The sequence below is a fragment of the Pipistrellus hanaki genome (assembly GCF_964339955.1).
Source record: "Pipistrellus hanaki genome assembly, chromosome: 3".
Lineage (NCBI taxonomy): Eukaryota > Metazoa > Chordata > Mammalia > Chiroptera > Vespertilionidae > Pipistrellus > Pipistrellus hanaki.
The window spans coordinates 186,698,185-186,720,330 of NC_140505.1; the positions used below are offsets into that span (position 1 = coordinate 186,698,185).

The 22,146-nt window shown below is 51.3% G+C and overlaps 2 protein-coding genes across 2 annotated transcripts; one reads left to right on the forward strand and one right to left on the reverse strand.

The window, feature by feature from the left end:
• Nucleotides 1-2,121: 2,121 nt before the first annotated feature.
• On the reverse strand, nt 2,122-6,436 carry SNU13 (small nuclear ribonucleoprotein 13). The gene is made up of 3 exons (XM_084879141.1): nt 6,320-6,436; nt 3,370-3,490; nt 2,122-2,573 (listed from the first exon to the last, which is right to left on the reverse strand). The coding sequence occupies exons 1-3, from the start codon at nt 6,320-6,322 to the stop codon at nt 2,311-2,313; spliced, it is 387 nt and encodes a 128-aa protein (XP_084735267.1). The 5' UTR covers nt 6,323-6,436; the 3' UTR covers nt 2,122-2,310.
• Nucleotides 6,437-9,180: 2,744 nt separating this feature from the next.
• Nucleotides 9,181-14,855, forward strand: LOC311619784 (uncharacterized protein; the record flags this gene model as incomplete). The annotated part of the gene is given in 4 exon segments (XM_084878303.1): nt 9,181-9,291; nt 9,295-9,324; nt 11,570-14,582; nt 14,848-14,855. Coding segments are annotated over 4 exon segments (3,162 nt in total).
• Nucleotides 14,856-22,146: the final 7,291 nt, after the last annotated feature.

Consider the following 22,146-nt stretch of genomic DNA (forward strand, 5'->3'; position numbering starts at 1 on the left):
TAAACGGAGAGGCAAAAATGTCCACCTGCGTCCTAGGGGGCTGGATGGAAGGACAGATGTCTTTGCTTTCTGTCTGGGCGTTAGGAACTGTTCGCTGTGCACACGGAGCTCCTGTGCTGCTGCAGGTGCTAAGTTCTGGCTCTGCTGAGGGCAGTAACCAGAAGACAATCTGCTAGTCGTTAAGGACAAGTTAAACAGACGGTGACAGTGCTGAGGAAAGGCCTGAAGAAGTGACATCTGAATGACCAGCACGAGAAGAAAGCCATCAGTGCGGCAAAGGAGCACCAAGTAGAAAGAATTTGAGGAGGCGGCTAGGGAGTGTTCCAGAAATCAAACATGAACACTGAGCAGACAGAACTAGGTGAGGCAGACACAGGACACGGAGGCCATTAGGAGCAGGAAGGAGCCACGGCTCTTTCAGGTGACCACACATTGGCACACGCCCTTTGAAGGCCTACAGGGAGCTGATACAACGGAGACCCGGGACCAGGAATGAAGATCCCAGGAGCCCCTGCCCCACCCACTTCTTAGGGCTCTAATGGGTAAGCCTTAGTTCCATTTAGGTGGAGGTTGGATTTCTTAGTTCCCTTTGCCCCCAAATTATTTCAGTCCTTTAGCCTATGACTTTAAAGACACGTGACAAAACAGTATAAGAAAGCAACTAGCTCAAACTTCACCATCCACAAACAGAAAAGTGCTGGGGGCAGTGTGTATAAACACTGGAGCAGGCTGGGGAGGAGGGGGAGGGACTGGCCAGCAGGCACACAACAGGTGGTTTCCAGGTTTGCCAGGTGTGCCGCTTACTGGATTGGGTACACTGCCCATGCTGGCCAAGAGGAAACCAAATACCTCATTCCTCTGACCATTCCAGGACTGTTATTTGTACTTTGTAAGGAAGTCTCAAGCTGAGGTGGCAGGCTCTCAGGATACTTCCCCTCTGAGCAGGCGCCGTGGCAGTGGTTTCAGTCACCAATCCCAATCCCCACTCTCAAGGGCTACTAGGAGCCCTAATTTTGCAAAAGTGATTCTCAACTGGGAGTGACTTTGCCACCAGGGAACATTTGGCAGTGTCTGGAGGGAGGGATTAATTACCATTGACATGTAGTGGGTAAAGGCCAGGGATGCTGCTAAAAATCCTACAACGTACAGGCAGCCTCTATCACAAGAATTATCCAGCCCCAAATTTTGAACTACCAGAAGTCAGCTGGTAGGTAGTGATGGCTTTTGCCCAGTTTCTCGGTGGGAAGTTTGAGCAGCTAAAACCATACTAATAATCCTAAGCAGTTCTTCATTCAAGTATTAGCTGGGTACCTACCAAGAATGACACTTTCCTTTAAGTTGTATGAATATATTTCTTTACTAGGAATCTCATAAGAATGACATTAGCACTGTCCTTCGGATGTGGTCAGGAACACAGTACATTGACCCGCATCGTGGCAGGACAGGAAATGGGTAAAGGCTCCCAGAGCTGACACAAGTGTCCACTGAAGAGATCGATTCACCAGAAGGGACGTTTCCTTGGACTCCATCACCTGTTGTAGCTTCCAGGTCTCCACGGCTTGCCCAGAATCCTCCATTCCAGCACCAGTTGACTCTACTTTGTCTTGCCTCTCCAGACTCCTTTCTAGGTCAGCTGCTCCATCTCTCACTAGCCCAGGCCAGTTTTGGAATCCTGCAGCACACAGCTCTTTGGTATGCTGCTGGCCTGCCACCCTCAGGGGCACAATTGGGAGGTTGTTTTTTGGGGGAAGGAAATGGACATATATTACCAAAAGCAAAACTGTAGGGGTACATTAACAAATGACACTTGGGCATACAACTAACAACCTCAAGGATACATGCTTCTTCCCCAAACGATGCATAATCCCTTACAGAGCAAAGGAGCCCCTAGATCATGATGGAATGATTCTGTATGCCAGGCACCAGGGAGACCAAGTGGGCGGTGTCTGCTTCACCATGCCCTGTACACAAAAGGGAGTTAGCGCCTCAAAGCTGGAACCAGATCTCTACCAGGCTCTTTCCTGCCTTTGAATGGTGGCCCCACTCTGCTTCCACTTGTTCTGGACTTGGTTCAATTTTCAAAAGGGAGGAAAGATGGGGAGGGAAAAGTGGAAGTGGAGGTTTAGGGCAGGGATGGGTGGGTATGGGGGTGATAATCTATAAGACAAAACAAAAATAATCCAAAAATATAAAAAGATTTACTACTATATTTTAAACAATAGAAGGTAGCTAGAATCCTACATGGCACACAGACAATAGGACACACAACCCGAGGGGGAGGAGGCAAGAGAGGGTGGCAGAGGCCGTGGGTTAGACTAGGAGCCTTTCAATGGACTGCTGAATGGACTGGATCTGCTGCTTCAGCTGGGAGCCCTCTTTGATGGTGACAGAGCAGGCGATGACCGGCCTGGAGACCCCGCAGGCCCGGCCCAGAGCCTGCTTGGAGCGCACAAACACGTAGGGCACGTTCTTGTCCTCACACAGCAGCGGAAGGTGCAAGATGATCTCCAGGGGCTCTGCGTCCGCCGCCATCACAATGAACTCCGAGATGCCTCTGTTCAGGGTTTTGGTGGCTGTGGAGAGAGGACACGAGGCCAGAGGTGATGTGGGCTTTGGGCGGAAGCCACAACAAAGCAATCTCCAAGGGTAAGAAACCCAGATGCAAGAAAACTGGGCAGAACTCTCACGCATAAGCAAGTCTCTGTCCTGTCTGTAGTGGCCTTGGGAAGTGATAAGGGATTGGACTGCCAATTGGTTATCCTCAATGCCTTCCTCAAACCCATCAGCTCTGTCACAGCACATCCTGAATCAGTCCACTGCTTTCCTGTCCTCTGGACCACGTGTCCACGTCACCTCCATCTCCTGCCTGGTTGGTTGGAACAGCTTTCACACAAGCCCGCCAGCATGAAGCAGAGTATGCAGCACGTCTCAAACTCTGGGATCTGACAGTTTTACCATCTCAGCCTCCACCATCAGTACTTCTGGCAAGCTCACATGCACTCACCCAGGAAGCACACCACCACCGGCACTGTTCACATGCTTATTCCTGGTTGTCTATCTCTGTGGCCCAATGCTAGCACGCGGACCACACTCCGCATTAATGAAGACACGGCTCTAGAGCCACACTGCCCAGATTCAAATTCTGGCTCTCATTTCTCAGAAGGTAAATGTGACAAAACATTAACAACCGGTGGGTCTAAGAACAATTCTAAGTCCATTAACCTTTAGTGTCTAATGGAAAAGCGCTGTTCTCGGGTCCCCCCACTGGTCCCAATAAGAGTACCCGCCCTCTTTCTATACTGGAAACGTAGACCAGGACTCCTGACAGAGACAGGTGCCTTCAACACCCCCCGGAACACTCTGCCTTACCCTCGTTGGCTCCTTTCCGAAGCTGCTTGTAGTTACAGGACTGCTGGACGAGGTCCAATAGCTTTTTGGTGAGGTGGGCATCGGCGAGAGGGTAGGCCTTCGGATTTACATCAGCCTCCGTCTATGGGGTGAAATCAAAGCATCAGTGAAAATGAACCTGAAGTTGTTCCAGACAAGTCACAAAATAACTGACAACAGACACAAAGGTCAGCTTCCACGCTTCCTTACCCCAAACACACTTAATAAATGACACTAGTGCCACACTCCCAACTTAGAAAAACCGAATTAGGATTTAAACGAAAAGTTAACAATTACATAATCCAAAAATGTATACTAAAGGTCACACTTTTTTTTAAAGTAGAGAAATCCATTTTTTAAAATATATTTTATTGATTTTTTACAGAGAGGAAGAGAGAGGGATAGAGAGTTAGAAACATCGATGAGAGAGAATCATCGATCAGCTGCCTCTTGCACACCCCCTACTGGGGATGTGCCTGCAACCAAGGTACATGCCCTTGACAGGAATCGAACCTGGGACCTTTCAGTCCGCAGACCTTCTATCCACTGAGCCAAACCGGTTTTGGCAAGGTCAAATACTTTTAAACTTGCCTCTCTTTAGCTTAATGCTTGGTAATACCACAGCAAATGGATTATAAATGGGCTCCCATGGCTCAGTTTCACTGAGTCACATGGGATAATGTTGAAATTTAGATTTTTGTACTCCAGACTATATTAAGTTTACTGAATCTAAATTAAGGTATAATTGCCCATCCAGTGTGGCTCATTGGATTAAGTGTCATCTCATGCATACAGAAGTCACTGGTTTGATGCCCAGGTTGAAGGCTCGATCCCCAGTACGGGTGTGCAGAAGGCAGCAGATGGATGATTCTCTCATCACGGATGTTTCCACTGCCCTCTCCCTTCCTCTCTGAAATCAGTAAAAAATATATTTTAAAAAAGACTTTGATTCTAACACTAGATACTTCATATTAAGCAATTACTAATTTTTGAAGTGTTACAGTGGCACTGCCATTGTTAAATCTTTCTTTCGTAGATATACACTGTAATACAAATGGGTAAAATGATAGATGTTTGGAACATGCTTCAAAATAACCCCTCCAGGGAACCACCTTGGGTGGGTTCTGCCCTACTCCATTCCTCTCACCTCATTCCCACCTGACCAGTTTAACCATTTCCATTGATTTCTCATTTGTTTTCCGTGATTCTCTTTATAAATATATTTACATTATAGATATAATCCAAATGCAGTGCCACACCACTGTCTCAGGCATCCAGCTGCCTGCCATTGGCAGTCTGGTCCAACCCTGGGTCTGGGGACTGAACCTGGCAGCACCACTGGTTGTAGGCGGTGCCCTGTGGGTGATGGCCTGGTGGGAACACTCACAGCTGCATCTGTCTTGGTGATCTTTCGAGACTGAAATGACCCACCCCTGGAAGGAGCAGGAAGTGATATCAAGGGCCAGATTTTACTAGACCCCTAGTCCTTAACACATGACCCCTGGGTGATGAGCAATTAGGTGAGAGTTGAAGGCGTTACCTGAAGAAGTGGGTAAGAAAGGCCTTATTATCTGTCTGCTCTTCCCCATACAATTTAGAATTAGCTTTTCAAGGTCCACAAAAAAACCTGCTGGGACAATCTACTAGTTTGGAGTGATAGATGTTTTTTCTTTTGGTGCCTACCTGAGAAAGGATATTTGTCAAAATCTAATTCTCAACAACAAGCATCACCTCTAAACAATAAAAGACCCAAAACACTTTAATTCCAATCTCTCCTCAAAGTTACTTTTTTAAATGTCAGGTATTTCCATTGTGATTTCCAACAACCCATCTCTGGAAGTAAGTATTCTCAACTCTCAACAAACACCAACGGCAAAAAAGGGAGCCTGACCATCCATCCAAGAGGAATCATCTTATCTGTCCACAATAACAGCTCAGCTCACCGTTAAAACCAAACTACCTTGTTATCAAAAGCAACAGAAATTTCTTAGACATTTCTCAAAAAAAATAAAAATAAATAAAAATAATCCTCACCGGAGCACATGCTTAGAGAGAGGAAAGGGGGTAGAGACACTGATGGGTTTTCTGTCCGTGCACCGACAGGGGGTCGAACCCGAAACCTTTCGGTGCACAGGACGACGCTCAACCAACTGGGCCACTCAGGCCGGGCACCGTCTTTTCATTTTTTAAAGGACTAGCTACACAAGTGATGGGATCAGACCACTAGCTAGCTTCTACCCCTAGCTCCACCAGTTTGGCCTCCTGTACACCAGCCAGCCCCAAACCGGAACGCACGTGTGCCTCCGGGACCTCTGACTTGGGCGACCACAGCTTCGCAGGAGCCTTTACTGACTGTTCCCCCAGCCAGGCCCGGGAACCCTCCCCATTCCCCGCCCCGAACGCCACAGGCCCCCAGGTCCCGGCACGTGGAACTCCGGCGAGCCCGGGGCGCAGACCCTCCCGGAACATCAGCCCTGGGGGGTGGGGGGAGGTGGATCTGAATCCAGGGAGCCCACACCATCCTCCCTATAGACCTCTAATCGCCCCAATAAGAACGATGGCGCCAAGTGTTCTCATCCAACTTTCTGCTCTCCCACGTGGGCTGGTCCCTTTCTCCCCGGGCGGACCGTGCCCGCTCCGCTCACCAGAGGCCTGGGCAGCGCGCACACGGCTGCACCCCGATCACAACAGTCAGGGATCCAGGCTTTCGGGGCTCTGACCTCCGGCAGGGCTGTTGGGACCGCACGGCGGCCCGGGTTCAGACTCGGGGCCGGACGGCCAGGCTGCGCAACTACCGGGCTCCCGTCCCTCCCGGCCGGGCGGCCGGAGCCCCGCACGTTCCAAGCCCCGCAGGTTCTCAGCCCCGCAGGGTGGTGAGCGAGCCGAGCCCCGGGCCGCGGCCTCCCGGCCCTCCTCCCGCGCACGCACTCACCATGGCTGCGGGCCCGCGCTCTCCCCTCTTCCTAAGACGCGCGGCCGACGTGCGTCAGAGACCAGGCGCTCCGCTCCGCCGCAAAGCCCCACGGAAGTAGTGGAAATGGCCGCGCGGGCGACAGGAAGCGGAAGTGATGTCACTGATGTGGGCGGACCTCGCCCTTTAAAGAGCCAGGGGAAAAGGGTGCGTGGAATGGCCTCAGTCCTGGGCTTGGGGTCTCTTTATTGTGTTTTTTGGGGTTGTTGTTGTTTTGTTGTTGTTTTTTAACCATCATCTACATTACAGGGAAAACCAAGTTAAACCTTAAAGAAAAAAGTACAGCAAAACAGAGTTTCAATGGTGACATTATTCCATTGCCGGCTTATGTTTCAGCACTTTCTTGTGTTTAAAATCATCTTTTTGCCTCATCACTGGAGAGGGAAAGGTATGGGGATAATAATGATCCTATATGTTTTCCTTCATATTCAGATATCCGTGTTAAGATTTCTGAAAGGGCGTGGAATCCACCAGAAATGAAATCAATTGAGTAGGGAATTCGGGAAGGAGCAGGTTTGGGGGTGAGGGTTGAGATTCTGTCAGGTTGAGTTTGGAGATGTCCTGGGACAGCCATTTTCTTCTGCCCAGCATCCTGTTCTTTTCTCTACGCTTCTCCGACTCTCCATTACTTAAGGCTAGACTCATGCCTCCCCACTTCCAGTAGGTCCTGTCTGATTCTTATGGCCCTTACTCATCTCTCTCCAACACAATGTCAGGCATATCTTAGGACCAATAAGGACTAGTTCCAGTTAATTCCTTTGGAAACCCAGAAGTAGAGGACTGGCAGGACCCTTAGGAACCATACAGCCCAGCCCCTTCATTTTACAGACACTGAGGCCCAGAGAGGGGACGCTGCTTACCCACCATCACAGAGCAAGGCAGTGGCAGGGGCAGCACTGGACCCTGGCATATTTGGCTATTAGCCTGGGTTAGTTTCACTAAATCTAATTGCCCTGGTTGAGACGAGTTGTGGCATTGGACAACAGATGGGTTTGAACTAGCTCCAGGACTGAGCAATTATTACAAAAAAAATCTCTCCAGCTAACTTCACCTCATGCAAATCATAAATGACTGTCAAACAAAACTTGTCTCCAGAATAAGAAATGTCTATTGATGGCTCTTCTTTACCAGCAGAACCTGTGGTGTGGACTCTGCTCTTCACCTCTCTTGGGTCCTGTTTCTTGTTATTATATTAATTGGACCTATGACCCACCACTGCTGGGGGAATGAAACCTTGTTATTCCAGTTTAATAGATGTGTTCTTATCATTTTCCTTTTTATGTCTTTTATAACAATTTCTACTTGTTATTTGGCCTACCTGATATCTTGGGCCATCATATTTCAGATCTGATAGGGACTTGATGTTTTCATGACCAAGAATAATGAGATCATACATTTTACCTAATTAATCCCAACTATATGATTACTCAATTTCCATGTTCTCTCAGAACTAGCCCACCCTTTTGTATCTTGCTGTTTCCCACACCAGTAAGTTAATAAATGTTGACATATGATTAGGATCAACTTGCCTTAGGGGAATTTGTCTGTTACCACACTTTTATCCTTAAAAACCTAAGTCCTTGCCATGGCTTATTAGACCCCTCTTCAGTACTCTGCCTCATCTGCATGATATAGCCCCACCCACCTTCATTTTTTTCCTTTATTTTTAAACAATATTTTTAAAGTGATTTCAGAGTGGGAAGGAGAGGGAGAGAGAGAGATAGAAACATCAATGAGAGAGAATCATTAATCAGTTGCTTTCTACATGCCCCTCACTGGGGATTGAGCCTGCAATCAGGCATGTGCCCCGACCAGAAATTGGACAGTGACAGCCTGGTTCATAGGTGATGCTCACTACTGTGCCTCACCTTCATTTTCTACCCTGAGCACAACCCGTATCTCCAAGCCCTCTCATCCTCCTCTGTTGGGAGTGATGTGCTCCACATTTCTGAGTAGCTAAGTCCTGTTCACCGTCTCTTCTTTGTGCTTCATGTTTAGAGCCCTGGAAGGGAGAGTCCATTTGGCCAAAGTTGGGTCACTCCTGCACTCCTTGGCTGTCTTAGGTCTGTGAGAGAGTGCCAATATAAACTGGGGTGACATCAGGCAGGATGCGGTGAGTGGCATATTTGGTTTGTAAAATAGAGAAACTCTTCCCGGATGGTCGGTAAATAGATGATATCGCTCTCCCCAAGACCCCACAGGCCACTTACAACCCAGGTGTTAAAGAGTTAAGGCCTGGCCCGTTTTGATTGATATCCCTGTCTGCTCTGTTATTTAATATTTTGAATATAATCTTTAGGTGAGAGACAGTAGCATTTATTCACGATAGCATTTATTCTCCCATCAACACTGATCTTTAGATGGGAAAGGTAATTTTGGGTGGTGAAACAAAAATATGTATGTTGAATTCAGTGTTCATTAAGTGTTTGATATTGGATAGACATGGACAAATGTATAAAAGTGTCTAACAGGAAGAAAGAAATAAGCAGACGATAGGTTACATCACCCATTATCCATCATCCTTGGGGGAATTTATCTTTTCACTTCAAAGGACAAGTTCTTCTTCCTTTTAATTCCTGTGGGCAATTCCCCCATGTTGCCCTTACCTGCACTGAACTCAGTCATGTTAGGCAGCTCGGGTGCCAGGCTCAGCAGCTGGAGCTGAGGCTGGAGCTGAACTGGAGCATCAGGCTCCTTTGTGAGGTGTCCTCAGTGACAGAGGTGCTGTGAGGCAGGGGTCACCCCACCCACCCCGGCTGGGATAGCCATACCAGTCCCGCCCTTCAGCTCCCTAATGCCATCTGCCTGACCTAAGCCTTTTCATGTTGTTGCCACTGCTGGGCACCTGTGCGGTGGTGGGGTCAGTCCAGGGCCCTGAGGGAGAGCCAGGGAGGGGCCTGCTCTCCGAGGACCAGAGCCGCAGGGACCCTCGGTGATGCGGCAACCTGCTTGCCCTCTGCCTCTTTGTGATCTAGCAGGTCCGGCACCATTGGCACCAGATCATCAGGACACCCCCCAGCATGAGGAATGTCATCAAGGTGAGGCCCCACATCCCTCCTTCCCTCAGCACCATGACTGCTTCAGTCCTTTGTCACCAAGACCCTGTCCTACGGCTTGTGTACAGAGACGGATCACGCTGGCGAACTGGGCCTGGTCAGGGAGCACGGCATCCTGCCCCAACCCAGAGAGCTTGCTGGGCTCCTCTCTTCCTCACGCCACACAGTCAGTCCATCCACAGGTCCCACGGGCTCTGCTGCACCCCACATCTCAGATCTGATCACTTCCCCACCACTTCTCTCAGCCACAGGCAGTGCTCCACACAGCCAGCAGAATAGGATGACCTTCTTTCTCTTCAAGAACAATAAATCTAAGGAAAATGAGCACTATAAGTGTATATAGGTCAATGGGTGTTCACAAACTGAACACATCCATGTGCAGCACCGAGGTTAAGAAATGGCCCTAATCGGTTTGGCTCTGTGGATAGAGCATCGGCCTGTGGACTCAAGGGTCCTAGGTTCGATTCCAGTCAAGGGCATGTACCTTGGTTGCAAGCACATGCCCAGCAGGGAGTGTGCAGGCTGCAGCTGACCGATGTTTCTCTCTCATCGATGTTACTAGCTCTCTACCCCTCTCTCTTTCTCTCTGTAAAAAATCAACTATATATATATATATATATATATATATATATATATATATATGTATATGAAAGAAGTGGACCACTACCAGTAGCCCAGAAGCTTGCAGTCACAAGTGTGCTGATTTCAAATAGCACAGACTGTTAAGGAATCGTACAATAAGTTCTCTTTGGCACCCCGTTTATGCCTAACATTATGCTTAGGTGCCAGAACAAACTTTTTACAAACAGATCATAGCACTATGCCGCTCAAAACCCAGTAATGGCTCTTAAGGGTACACTCCCCATCAAAAGCAGGATAAAATCCAAACTCCTCACCCCAACTCTGAGGGCAGCATGATCTGTCCCTCCATTTCTCTCTGACACCATCTCCCAGCCTTTTCCTCGTTACTCATCCCATTCTGGCCACAGGGCTTCCTTGCTGTTCTTGTGTCCATGACCTTGTTCTCTCTTCAGGGCCTTGGCACTGGAATCTCCTGTGCCTGCGATGCTTTTTCTTCAGGTGCTACTTGGTGTGCTTCCCACTTCACTCAGGTCTCTGGTCAAAGGCCGCCACCTCTGAGAAATCTTCTGTGACTATCTCCCTCCAATGGAGCTAACCCGACTCCCTTGATGCTTTGTTTCCATCAGAACACTTTTCTGTAGCTAACATCACGCTGTATACTTGGCTATTGTCTCTCCATGGCTAGAGGACAGCTCCCAGCGGGGACTTTGTTTCGTTCATGCGGGTACCCCACCATCTATTCTAGAAGACTGCCTGGCCTTGAGTAAAAGTAATAAAGGGGCCGAAACCGGTTTGGCTCAATGGATGGAGAGTCGGCCTGCGGACTGAAAGGTCCCGGGTTCGATTCCAGTCAAGGGCATGTACCTTGGTTGCGGGCACATCCCCAGTGGGGAGTGTGCAAGAGGCAGCTGGTCGATGTCTCATCGATGTTTCTAACTCTATCTCTCTTCCTCTCTGTAAAAAATCAATAAAATATATTTTTTAAAGTAATAAAGGGGATTACAATTCTGATCTGTGAGGATTAGATGAGACAATGTGTGCAAGCATTTTGCTTCTCTGTTCTCGCCTACAGGTACCCCCACAGAAGTGGACAGTGCCCTCCATGAGACATGACACTTGTTTTGGGCCGGCCCCTAACTTATTCTTCAGTTCTGGCAAGTTCAGGGCCCTGGATGCTCATGTGCAACAATGGGCACAAAAGAAGAGGTGGCAATACTGGAGGAGCCTCCGGGAACCAGGGGCTCAATACCTGCTCTCTTGGCAGCACCCATGTTGGGATTCCCATGCCCCTTCTGAGACCAACTTTTGTAACACCTGCTTTTCAAGCACCCGTATGCTCCCTCAGGACAGTTCTTGGGGATTATGGCAGGTACCCTGGTGTCTCAGGGATGAGCACCCTCACCTGATTCGCAAGCCACCGCTCCCTGACTTGGACATGTATCATCAGAGGATGGAGCAACCGCTGGTCCACCCACAGAAAGAGTTAGTGCCATTGGAGCCTATTGTCACCATGGGGTCCCATCCCACCACCATGACTTTAACCACTGCTCTCCCACCCCTCCCTTCGTCTCAGAGGCTGCAGTTCTGCTCAGGAGAATTCCTGCCTTTTCCTTTCAACCAACAAGTGGACTGTCCACAAGAGGCCTGGACACCATGGAGTGAAAACCCAATACTAAGCAGAGCAGATATTAGAGAGACCCAGGCTCCAGAGTGGGTAAAGCAGAGAGAGAGCAGCCTGGAGGACACCTGGGAGATGGAGGCTACAACAAACTTTGGGATGAAGAACAATGCAGAGACTAAGGTCCTGGAGGGGAAAGGCCAGAGACTAGTGACAAGTGGAACTGGTGGAGAGAACCTGACAGCAGGGTGGGAGCACTGGGACCTCATGGGAGTTGAGAATAGAGCCCAAACGCAGGAACCAGGGAAGGCGAGAGGTGAGATTCTTCCTGAAACCCAAGCACATAAAGTAGAGAACCAGGAAGAGTCAAGATATAAAATTGACGCGGAGACCCAGACCCAGGGATTGGGGAAGCAGGACCAGACTGGAAGTGAGGAACATGACGAGTTCCAGGTGCCACAGAGGGGAATACAAGACCAGATTGGAGGTGATACTGGTGCAGAAATTCAGGCAGAAGGGAGGAGAAACAAGAACCACATTGGAGCTGAGAATGTTGTGCAAACCCAAACATGTGGGAGGGAGAACCTGGGAGAAGCAAAACAAGAGGATGGTGTAGAGACCCAGGCACTGGGGTGGGGAGAGCAGGAATGTGATGAAAGTGGGAATGTTACAGAAATCCAGACACCAGCGTGGGGAAAGCAGGATCAGGGTCAAAGTGAGAAAGCAAGGGGAGAGATCCAGAAACAACTTAGACATGAATTGCAAGTGGGGGGCAGTGGGCAAGGCCTAAGAAGAGGCGAGGTTGCTGGGGAAACCCAGCCATCTAAAAAGAAGAAGCTCAGGGAGATAAGAGGGGAGGATTGGATCATGATGCAGATAGTGTGGTGGGAAGACCAGATACCAGTGGCAAGTGAGATTGACAGAGAATTTGAGACACCATATTGGGAGAATCAGGGCCAGATTGGAGCTGAACGTAGGACAGAAATGCAGGCACCAAAGAAGGGAGACCAGAGAAAGGACAGAAAGGAAGATGGCATAAATACCCCGGTGCCTGAGGTAGAGAATCAGGGACAGTTACGAGATGAAACTCATGTAGACACCCATCCACCCGTCAGGAGGAACAGAGAGCAATTTGGAGATGAGACTAGTATAGACATTCAGTTGCCAGAGATGGAAAACATGAGAGGGAATAAAGGTGAAGATAATAAAGAGACCCAGGAACTCGGGGAAGAAAACCAAGGTCAGTTTTGCAATGAAATTAATGGAAAATGTCACACACCAAAATGGAAGAATCAGGAACATATTAAAACCAAGGATGTGGCAAATGCCCAGGCATCTGATGCACAGAACTGGGGAGAATTAACAAATAACATTGATGGGGAAACTCATTCAGCAGAATGGAGGAAAGAGGAGCAATCTGGAGGTGAGAATGGCACGGAAACTCAAACCCCAGAGAAGAGAAACCAACGAGAACCTGGATGTGTAGAGACCCAGGGACCGGAAACAGAGAACTTGGAACAGTTAGGTCATGAAATTGGAGAGAACCCATCACCAGGGAGGAGGAACTGGGAGCAGAGTGGAGGAAAGAACGATGCAAACAATCAGACATTGGAGAAGAGAAACCAGAGAGAGGTTGCAAGTGAAGATGGTATGAAGATCCAGAGACTTAGAGGCATGAACCAGAGACGGTTAAAAAGTAAAGTCAGTGGAAAGACCTATACATCAGAGTGCAAAAACCAGGAGCAGATTGGAGAGGAGAATGGTGCAGAAATACAAGGAAAGAGAAACCCGCGAGGGACCACAGGTGGTGATGGTAGAGAGACCCAGACACCGTCAAGAAGCCATATTGATGGGACGATCCAGACACAAGGGGAAGAGAACCAGAAAAAGGGTCGACATGAGGATGCTGCGGAAATCTGGGATGCAGGGAGCCAGAGAAAGGGCAGAGCTGAGGATGCTGGAGAACCCGGAGTTCCAAGGGGAGTGATTCAGGACCAGGTCAGAGAATGGGATGCTGCTAAAGGCAATCTCCGAGTTGACTGTTACGGGGACGAGGGGCTCCCAGTCCTCACTGGCTCTGAGTATGGGGCCCTGGGCCAGGAGCGAATAGTGGCCTCTGCTACCTGTCCTGAGATGATGCCTCTACCACACCAGGCTGAACTCTTCTTGCTCTCCAGTGGGGAGGGAAAGCATTTGGCCAGCCAGAACATGGACCCTGCCAGGATGCACAGAGTGGGCATCAGTCCAGCCCCCCTGCAGGCCCCTGCTAAACCCCCGAGAAGCCGGCAAAGGGACAAAAGAGTGGATGCGAGTCTGGCGTGGCAGCTCCAGAACCCGCAGTCTCTGCCTGTTTCCCTGAACCTGCCTTCTTCCTGCCCCCCTGACTCCTGTGGCCAAGCCCCCCAAGATGCCACAGCTCTGGTGGGCGTTCCTACTGCCCTCACCGTCCTGCCCAAGGGGCCAGTCCTCACGAAGAGCCAGGAACTGCTCCTGGAGGCTCTCCTGCTGCGGAGGATTGAACACCTGAAGTGGGGCTTCCCCCAGCGGGTCCTGGAGTCCTATTTGCTCTTTAACTTGACAGATCCCTGTCCACTGCCCCTTCCTGGGGCGCAGCTCCCTGGACTGCACACGGCCTGTGAGCTCGAACAGCAGCAGGAAAGGCTTTGTGAGGCTCCGGGCTCCAGGCCAGGCCTTAGGTTCCCTGAGCAGTCCCAGAGGGTCCAGCCCCCAGCAAGAAAAAGCTCAAAGCCTTCTCCGCAGGCCAGAGCTCTGGAGAGCTGTGAGCCCCCGGGGCCAGAGCCCAAGGGCATTGCCATCCATCTCGCCAAGCCTTGGAGCGTCAGCCCACCAGAGGGCTCTGTCCGGGAGGGGGCTCCTCCTCGGGCCGAGCTTCCTGCTCCCAGGAGCCCCAGGCCCGCAGCAGAGTCTGGGAGCGGGACCAGCCAGGAAAGCGTTGGAGATCCTTCCGGTGAGAATAGCAGGAACAGGAAAACGCTCGGGCCAGGAGTCTCCCGGATGCCAGAGAGGGCTGCCAGCAGAGTGAGGACCTCATGCTCCAGGGCAGCCCGTGAGCACTGGGGGAGGCAGAGTGCGTGCCAGGAGGCCTCCCAGCACCCCAGATTCCAATGTCAGCCGCCCACACCCCCTAGGGGAGAAAGCCTGGAGGGCACAGGGCCCGAGCTGCAGTCTTCCCCCTGCTCCAAAGACACCTCCAGCCTCCCCTCTGCCACCAGGAGCCTGAGCATAAACTGTCTCAGTGAGACACCATGGGCCCCATACCTGGCCAAGCCCCAGCACTCAGCCCCCAACCTGAACCGGAGGGGTGCTGATCCTGCCCCGCTTCCCAAAGCGGGGGGCCCCCATGGGAGGGAGAACAGCATCGGGGGCCATGCTTCTCCAAAGACGGACCTTCAGCCCCCAGGTCGCTGCTGTGCTGGCGCCGCTCTTCCCAAGACAGAAAGCCTCCAGGGTCAAGGGGAACCTGGAAACCCCAACAGGACACTACGGAACCCAGCAGCCTCCAAAAAGCTTGACTTCGTAAGGCACGTGCGGTGTTTTCTGTCCCTGCATCGCTTTAGGAAATAGGCTGCAGGCCCAGCGCCCTCAGAACACATCGGAGAAGGCACGAGAGCAGCCTGTTTGCCCCAGAGCCTCTAATAAAATGGGTTACTGGGAACCTGTTGGGCTCTGATTTTGTGGGCACCTGTTTTCCAAGCGCCCGCTTTGGGGTTTGGGATACTCTGTGGGTGGGGTGGAAGCCACTTCTACTCTGTGGTTTTGAAGGTTAGGGGAATGTGGGTCAGCCCCATGTCATCTCCCAACCGTTCCCCTCCCCCGCTCCGCACAGTAGGGTTTCCTGAGGTTTCTGCCATGGCTCTGTCTTGCCCTATTCCACGTAACTGTGGTCGAGATAAAATGCTCAGACAGCCTCAGCTGCTTGCGGGGAGGGTTAGTGCTCTGCAGTGGAGAGGATTAGTCATGTCCTTTTGTCACAAGGAAGGGGGCTGATCCCTGGGCATCTCCCGCCTGGGATTCTGCTGCCCGGGAGCGGACTCCCCGGAAAAACCATCCCCTCCGCTCCAGTTCTCAAACACTGCCGGCCATAATTACTCGTTGCATTGCCTGGCCCACCTGTGGGACATCCTGGAGCTATTTGTTTTCATCAAGAGTAAAACTTCTGGAGGAGGATCCAAGATGGCTGCTCGGGCATACACCTAGCCGCAGCAGCTCACAACAATTTCAAGGGAATACAACTAAAATGTAGAGTGGACATTGCCCAGAGCTACAGGTAGTCGACTGACTGAAAACTCTACAATAGGAAGGAGGGAGAAAACCAGAAGGAAAATCAGAGGAGCTGAAAAAAAGCCTAAGGTACGGAGACATGCGGCGCGCTCGCACGCATGCGCGCGCGGAGGTTGCAGCCGGAGAGGAGGAGAGGGCTGGGTGCTGCCCGGCATTCCCTAGCAGGAAGGAAATAGAACCCCCAGCCTGGGCTGAACCCCCGGAACCGGCAGCGCTGAGCCCCAAGTTATGGGCCAGACCCTGGGGACCCAGGCTCCGGCAGGGGGAGACAATCCCGGGGGACGGCGAAAGGCGGGGCCCCCGGAGTCCCGCACACATGGCGCACATAGAACTGAATGTTGACTCTGATGCTGGATTACCCTAGCCGGAAGAAACAAAGCCTCCGGCAGCGGCTCTGAGCCTCAGTCCAGACGGCCCCGAACTCCAGGTCTGGGCCAGTCCCTGGGGACCCAGGCTCGGGCAGGGGGAGACGGAGCTGTGAGGTGGAGTCCTGGGAGCGCGGCGAAAGGCCGAGCCCCCGGAGTCGCGCACACTGTGCGCAGAGGACAGTCTGTTGACTCTGATCCTGGACTCCCCTAGTGGGAGGGAGAAAGAAAGCTCCAGACTGGAGGAACGCGACGAGGAGCAGGAGCCCCTGCCGGACACCGGCCAGCCGGGCGCCAGCAAGGAGCCGGGCGACGGGGCCCCCAGGGGGGGGGGTGCCCCTGAGCCTTCGACTGCTGAGCGCTGGCAACGGAGCCAAGGATGGGGGCTGCTTCCTGGGCGGCGCCGACCCTGGCAACAGGCTGGAGCAGCGCAGGAGCCCGCGGAGAACAAAGGGGTGCCACAGGCCAACCTGCTGAGCTCCCAGGACAAGGAGGAAGAAACCAAAGAAGTTCTCAATGTGAAGAAATCAAGTGAGAGCAAATGATAGTAAAATTACTTAAGAAAGAATACAAAGAAGATCTTGAAAAATCAAAGACTAAGTCAGAACTCAACGCACCAGCCAACATTGCAACATAAATGCGTTTTTGTTTTTTTTTTTAAAAAAGAAAAAAAAAAAGAGAAAAAAGGGACAGAATGTTGGAACAGCGGCGACCAGGCCTAGAGTGGCCAGGCACAAGGCAGTGGCAGCTGGGCCCGGAGCAGCAGTGGCCAGGCCCCAGAGCAGCAGCAGCCAGAACAAGAGCATCAACGGCCAGCACTGGAGCAGCCAGACCTGGGGCAGTGGCAGCCAGGCCTGAGGCAGAGGCGGCCAAGCCCAGGGTGGCCAGTCCAGGAACACCCAGACACGGAGTGGCTGGGCCCGGAGAAGCCGGGCCCAGAGCAGCCGGGTTGGGAGCAGCCAGGCCCAGAACAGCAGTAGCCAAGCACGGAGCATCCAGGCTGGGAGCGGCCAGGCTCGGAGCAGCCGGGTCAGGTGCGGCCAGGCCTGGAGCAGCGGCTGACAGGCTGGGAGCGGCCAGGCCCGGAGCAGCCGGGTCTGGTGTGGCCAGGCCTGGAGCAGCGGCTGCCAGGCTAGGAGCGGCCAGGCCCGGAGCAGCAGCTGCCAGGCTGGGAGCAGCCAGGCCCGGAGCAGCCGGGTCTGGTGTGGCCAGGCCTGGAGCCGCGGCTGCCAGGCTGGGAGCGGCCAGGCCCAGAGCAACAGCTGCCAGGCTGGGAGCGGCCAGGCCCGGAGCAGCCGGGTCTGGTGCGGCCAGGCCCGGAGCAGCGACTGCCAGGCTGGGAGCGGCCAGGCCCGGAGCAGCCGGGTCTGGTGCGGCCAGGCCAGGAGCAGCGGCTGCCAGGCTGGGAGCGGCCAGGCCCGGAGCAGCCGGGTCTGGTGCGGCCAGGCCAGGAGCAGCGGCTGCCAGGCTGGGAGCGGCCAGGCCCGGAGCAGCAGCTGCCAGGCTGGGAGCGGCCAGGCCCGGAGCAGCCGGGTCTGGTGCGGCCAGGCCCGGAGCAGTGGCTGCCAGGCTGGGAGTGGCCAGGCCTGGAGAAGCGGCTGCCAGGCTGGGAGCAGCCAGGCCCGGAGCAGCCGGGTCTGGTGCGGCCAGGCCAGGAGCAGCGGCTGCCAGGCTGGGAGCGGCCAGGCCCGGAGCAGCAGCTGCCAGGCTGGGAGCGGCCAGGCCCGGAGCAGCCGGGTCTGGTGTGGCCAGGCCCGGAGCAGTGGCTGCCAGGCTGGGAGCGGCCAGGCCCGGAGCAGCTGCTGCCAGGCTGGGAGCGGCCAGGCCCGGAGCAGCCGGGTTGGGTGCGGCCAGGCCCGGAGCAGCGGCTGCCAGGCTGGGAGCGGCCAGGCCCGGAGCAGCGGCTGACAGGCTGGGAGCGGCCAGGCCCGGAGCGGCCGGGACCGGAGCAACCGGGCCCAGAGCAGCCGGGTCGGGTGCGGCCAGGCCTGTAGCAGCAACAGCCAAGTCCAGAGCAACTAGGTCGGGAGCGGCAGTGACCAGACCCGGAGCAGCTGGTTGTGGAACGAACCAGAGCAACAGAGGCCAGGCCCGGAGCAGCCAGGCCCGAAACAGCTCGCTCCTCGCCTGTACCTGCCCACGGCTGCCTCTCAGACATGGCTGGAAACTTTTGCGGGAACTTGAGGGTCTGCTGAATCAAGTGATGAAGGCTTAGATCTGGATGTGTTGAGTTAGTATAGCGCTGGGGTGTTGATCTGTGAGTGCCTTGGGTGGGGCCTGGATGAGGCTGGTTGATCTATTTGAAAATGTCTTTTGTGTGAAGTGTATCATTGGGCATGTGGAGGTATTATTGATATGAGAAAATGCTAAGTAACAGATTTACTATCTGAAGAGGGATTTACTATCGGGGAAAGGGAGGGAGGAAGAGACTGAACATAAACTGTGCACCTATGGATGAGGACAATGGGGGATGGGGAGGGGGCAGAGGGTGGGGTGGGAACCTGGTGGAGGGGGGAAGAAATGAGGAACCTTTGTAATAATATGAACAATAAAGATTGATTTAAAAAAAAAAACAAAAAAACAAAAAAAAACTTCTGGCCGAAATCGGTTTGGCTCAGTGGATAGAGCGTTGGCTTGAGGACTCAAGGGTCCCAGGTTCGATTCCAGTCAAGGGCATGTACCTTGGTTTCGGGCATATACCCAGTGGGGGTGTGTGTAAGAGACAGCTGATTGATGATTCTCTCTCATAAATGTTCCTAACTCTCTAACCCTCTCTCTTCCTCTCTGTAAAAAATCAATAATATATATATATATATATATATATATATATATATATATATATATATATTTTTTTTTTTTTTTTAAAGAGTAAAACTTCTGAGCCAAAGGTTCTGGTTGATTCAGTTTCTAGTGAGAGCTTTCTTCCTGGCTTGTAAATGGTCACCTTCCCACTATGTTCTCATACATCCGCACATGTACTTTCCTTGGTGCATGCACGTGGAGAAGTTGAGAGATCTGTTTCTCCACCTCCTCCTCCTTCTCCTTCTTCTTCTGTGATATCCTATATAATAAAAAGCTAATATGCAAATTGTCCCCTCGGGAGTTTGACCCACTGGGAGTTTGACTGTTGAGTATGACGTGTGCTGACCACCAGGGGGAGGTGCGGAATGAAGGAAGGCCCTGGCTGGCAGCTGGAAGCCCAGGGAAGGAAGGCCCCAATCGACCCTGATCGCCAGCCAGGCCTAGGGTTCCTACCAGTGCATGAATTTCATGAACTGGGCCTCTAGTATATATATATATATATATATATATATATATATATATATATATATATATATATATATATATATTTTATTGATTTCAGAGAGGAAGGGAGAGGGAGAGAGAGAGAGGAAAAAAACATCAATGATAAGAGAGAATCATCGATTGGCTGCCTCCTGCGTGGGATCAAGCCTGCAACTCAGGCATGTGCCCTTGACCAGAATTGAACCCAGGACCCTCCAGTCTGCAGGCCGATGCTCTATCCACTGCGACAAACCCTATAGGGCTCTTTTTCTCATCTTTTTTTTTTTTTTTTTTTTTAAATATATTTTATTGATTTTACACAGAGAGGAATTGAGAGGGAGAGAGAGTCAGAAACGTCGATGAGAGAGAAACACCGACCAGCTGCCTCTTGCACACACCCCACTGGGGATGTGCCCGCAACCAAGGCACATGCCCTTAACTGGAATCGAACCCGGGACCCTTCAGTCCGCAGGCCGACGCTCCATCCACTGAGCCAAACCGGTCCTGGCTCTTTTTCTCATCTTATAGGGCTACTAATCCTCTTGGATTTGGGCCCCACCCTTATTACCTCCTAAAGTCACATTAGATGTTAATGCTTCAACATCTGATTTTGGGGTGCACAATTCATCCATGTGGACATGGGGATATCTTTTTGAGGCTCACCATTCAACCCATTACTTGGGACAGTTTGTTATGCATAGATGGATATGCTCTACTGTAACAATTTACTTATGTTTCTTTAACTGGACTTCCAGTTCCTTGAGGATAAGGACTGTCTCTTATTCACTTAAAAAAAAAATCCTCACCCGAGGATATGTTTATTGATTTTATTGAGAGGAAGGGAGGGAGGGAGGCAAGGAGGGAGGGAGGGAGGAAGGGAGGGAGGGAGAGAGAGAGAGAGAGAGAGAGAGAGAGAGAGAGAGAGAAACACTGATGGGTTGCCTCTCACATAGGTCTCAAAACCTAGGTATGTGTCCTGACCAGGAATGGAACCTGAAACCTTTTGGTGCACAGGATGAAGCTTCAATCAATTTAGCCTCCTGGCTGGGACATCTCTTGTTCATTTAAAAAAAAAAAATTAATTGATTTTTAGAGAGAGTGTAAAGGAGAGGGATAGAAAGATAGAAACATTGATGAGTTACTTCCTGCACGTCCCCTACGGGGGATCAAGCCCGAATCCCGAGCAAGTGCCCTGACTGGAAATCAAACCAGTGACCTCTTGGTTCATGGGCTCAACCACTGAGCAAACCAGCCAGGCTCTTGTTCACTTTTGAGTCCTCTAAATCCTACCACAGTTCCTGGCTCAAATTTTTGTCAACAATAATATACACTTTGGCGACATGTTAAATATATATAAATAATATATATATTTATGGAAGATGTACGTGACAGATTTTGCTCTGAGAAAGCAGTTTATAACCTTTGTATGTTGTAAAAATGTATAGAAAAAAACTGTGAACATATATCAAATTTTTTTTTTATTTTCTTCATTGAACATATATTACTACTATATATGTATTGAGATGTGTTGAATGTTTTTTGTTTGCTTATTTTACATACATGAATACTATATAATTATGCACCTTTTGTACACTTACATTTTAATGGTGATTTTTTCCATATTAATATCTACTTTTCTCAAACATTACTTCATAATATTCCATGGAATAAGAAACCATTGTTTCCCAAACTATTTTGCCAAGGAAAACTTCCACTCAGCCACACTGCTTCTGAATGTAGAAAACACCTCTTGAACTTACCTTCTTCAACATTAAACAATTGCTGACTTTTTTTAAAAAAGTTTTGAACCACTCTTGGTTTAAATATATTTCTCTATTGATTTCAGAGAGGAAGGGAGAGGAAGAGATAGAAACCTCATGATGGGCTGCCTCCTATACGCCCCCAACCGGGGGTGGAGCCCACAACCCGGGCATGTGCCCTTGACCAGCATGGAACCAGGGACCCTTCAGTCCGAAGGCAGAGGCTCTATCCACTGAGCCAAACTGGCTAGGGCTGCTAGCATTTTGTTGTTAAATAAATCCTTCTAGATTGATGGGTTAATTTATTTAGCATAATACATTTTTCTTCTTCAGTGTGCCTGGTGAGCTCACAAAGTCTCCAGTGTGGTGGAGCCCTCTGTGAGAGGATATTTTGAGGGGAACATCTTGAATTTTAGAGCAAGAAGTCACGTAAATTTAAAATAATCTTACTAATAGTGTTTATATAAAAATACCTGAGATCATTCCTTTAATTTTTTAATAGACATAGATTGATTCTTTTCCCAGGTAATGACAGCTTCTTTATTTCTTTATACCTGCTTTTCCACCTTCAATGTGATGAAGATTGCAGACCACGGGAGGGAGTGCTGGGCTCAGTGGCCCACGATCTAGTCCTTGCGCAGGCGCATTACACTCCCCGCGCCGCGCGCCGTGCCGGCCCGCCCCCGCCCCGCCCCCCCGGCCCCGGCCCCCGGGCCCCCCCCCCGCTCCCCGCCCCGCCCCTGCCCCCGCCCAGCTGGGCTCTCTCCTGTGCGCTTGCGCGCAAGTTGGGCGGGAAAACGTGGCGGCCGCCGCGTGAGCG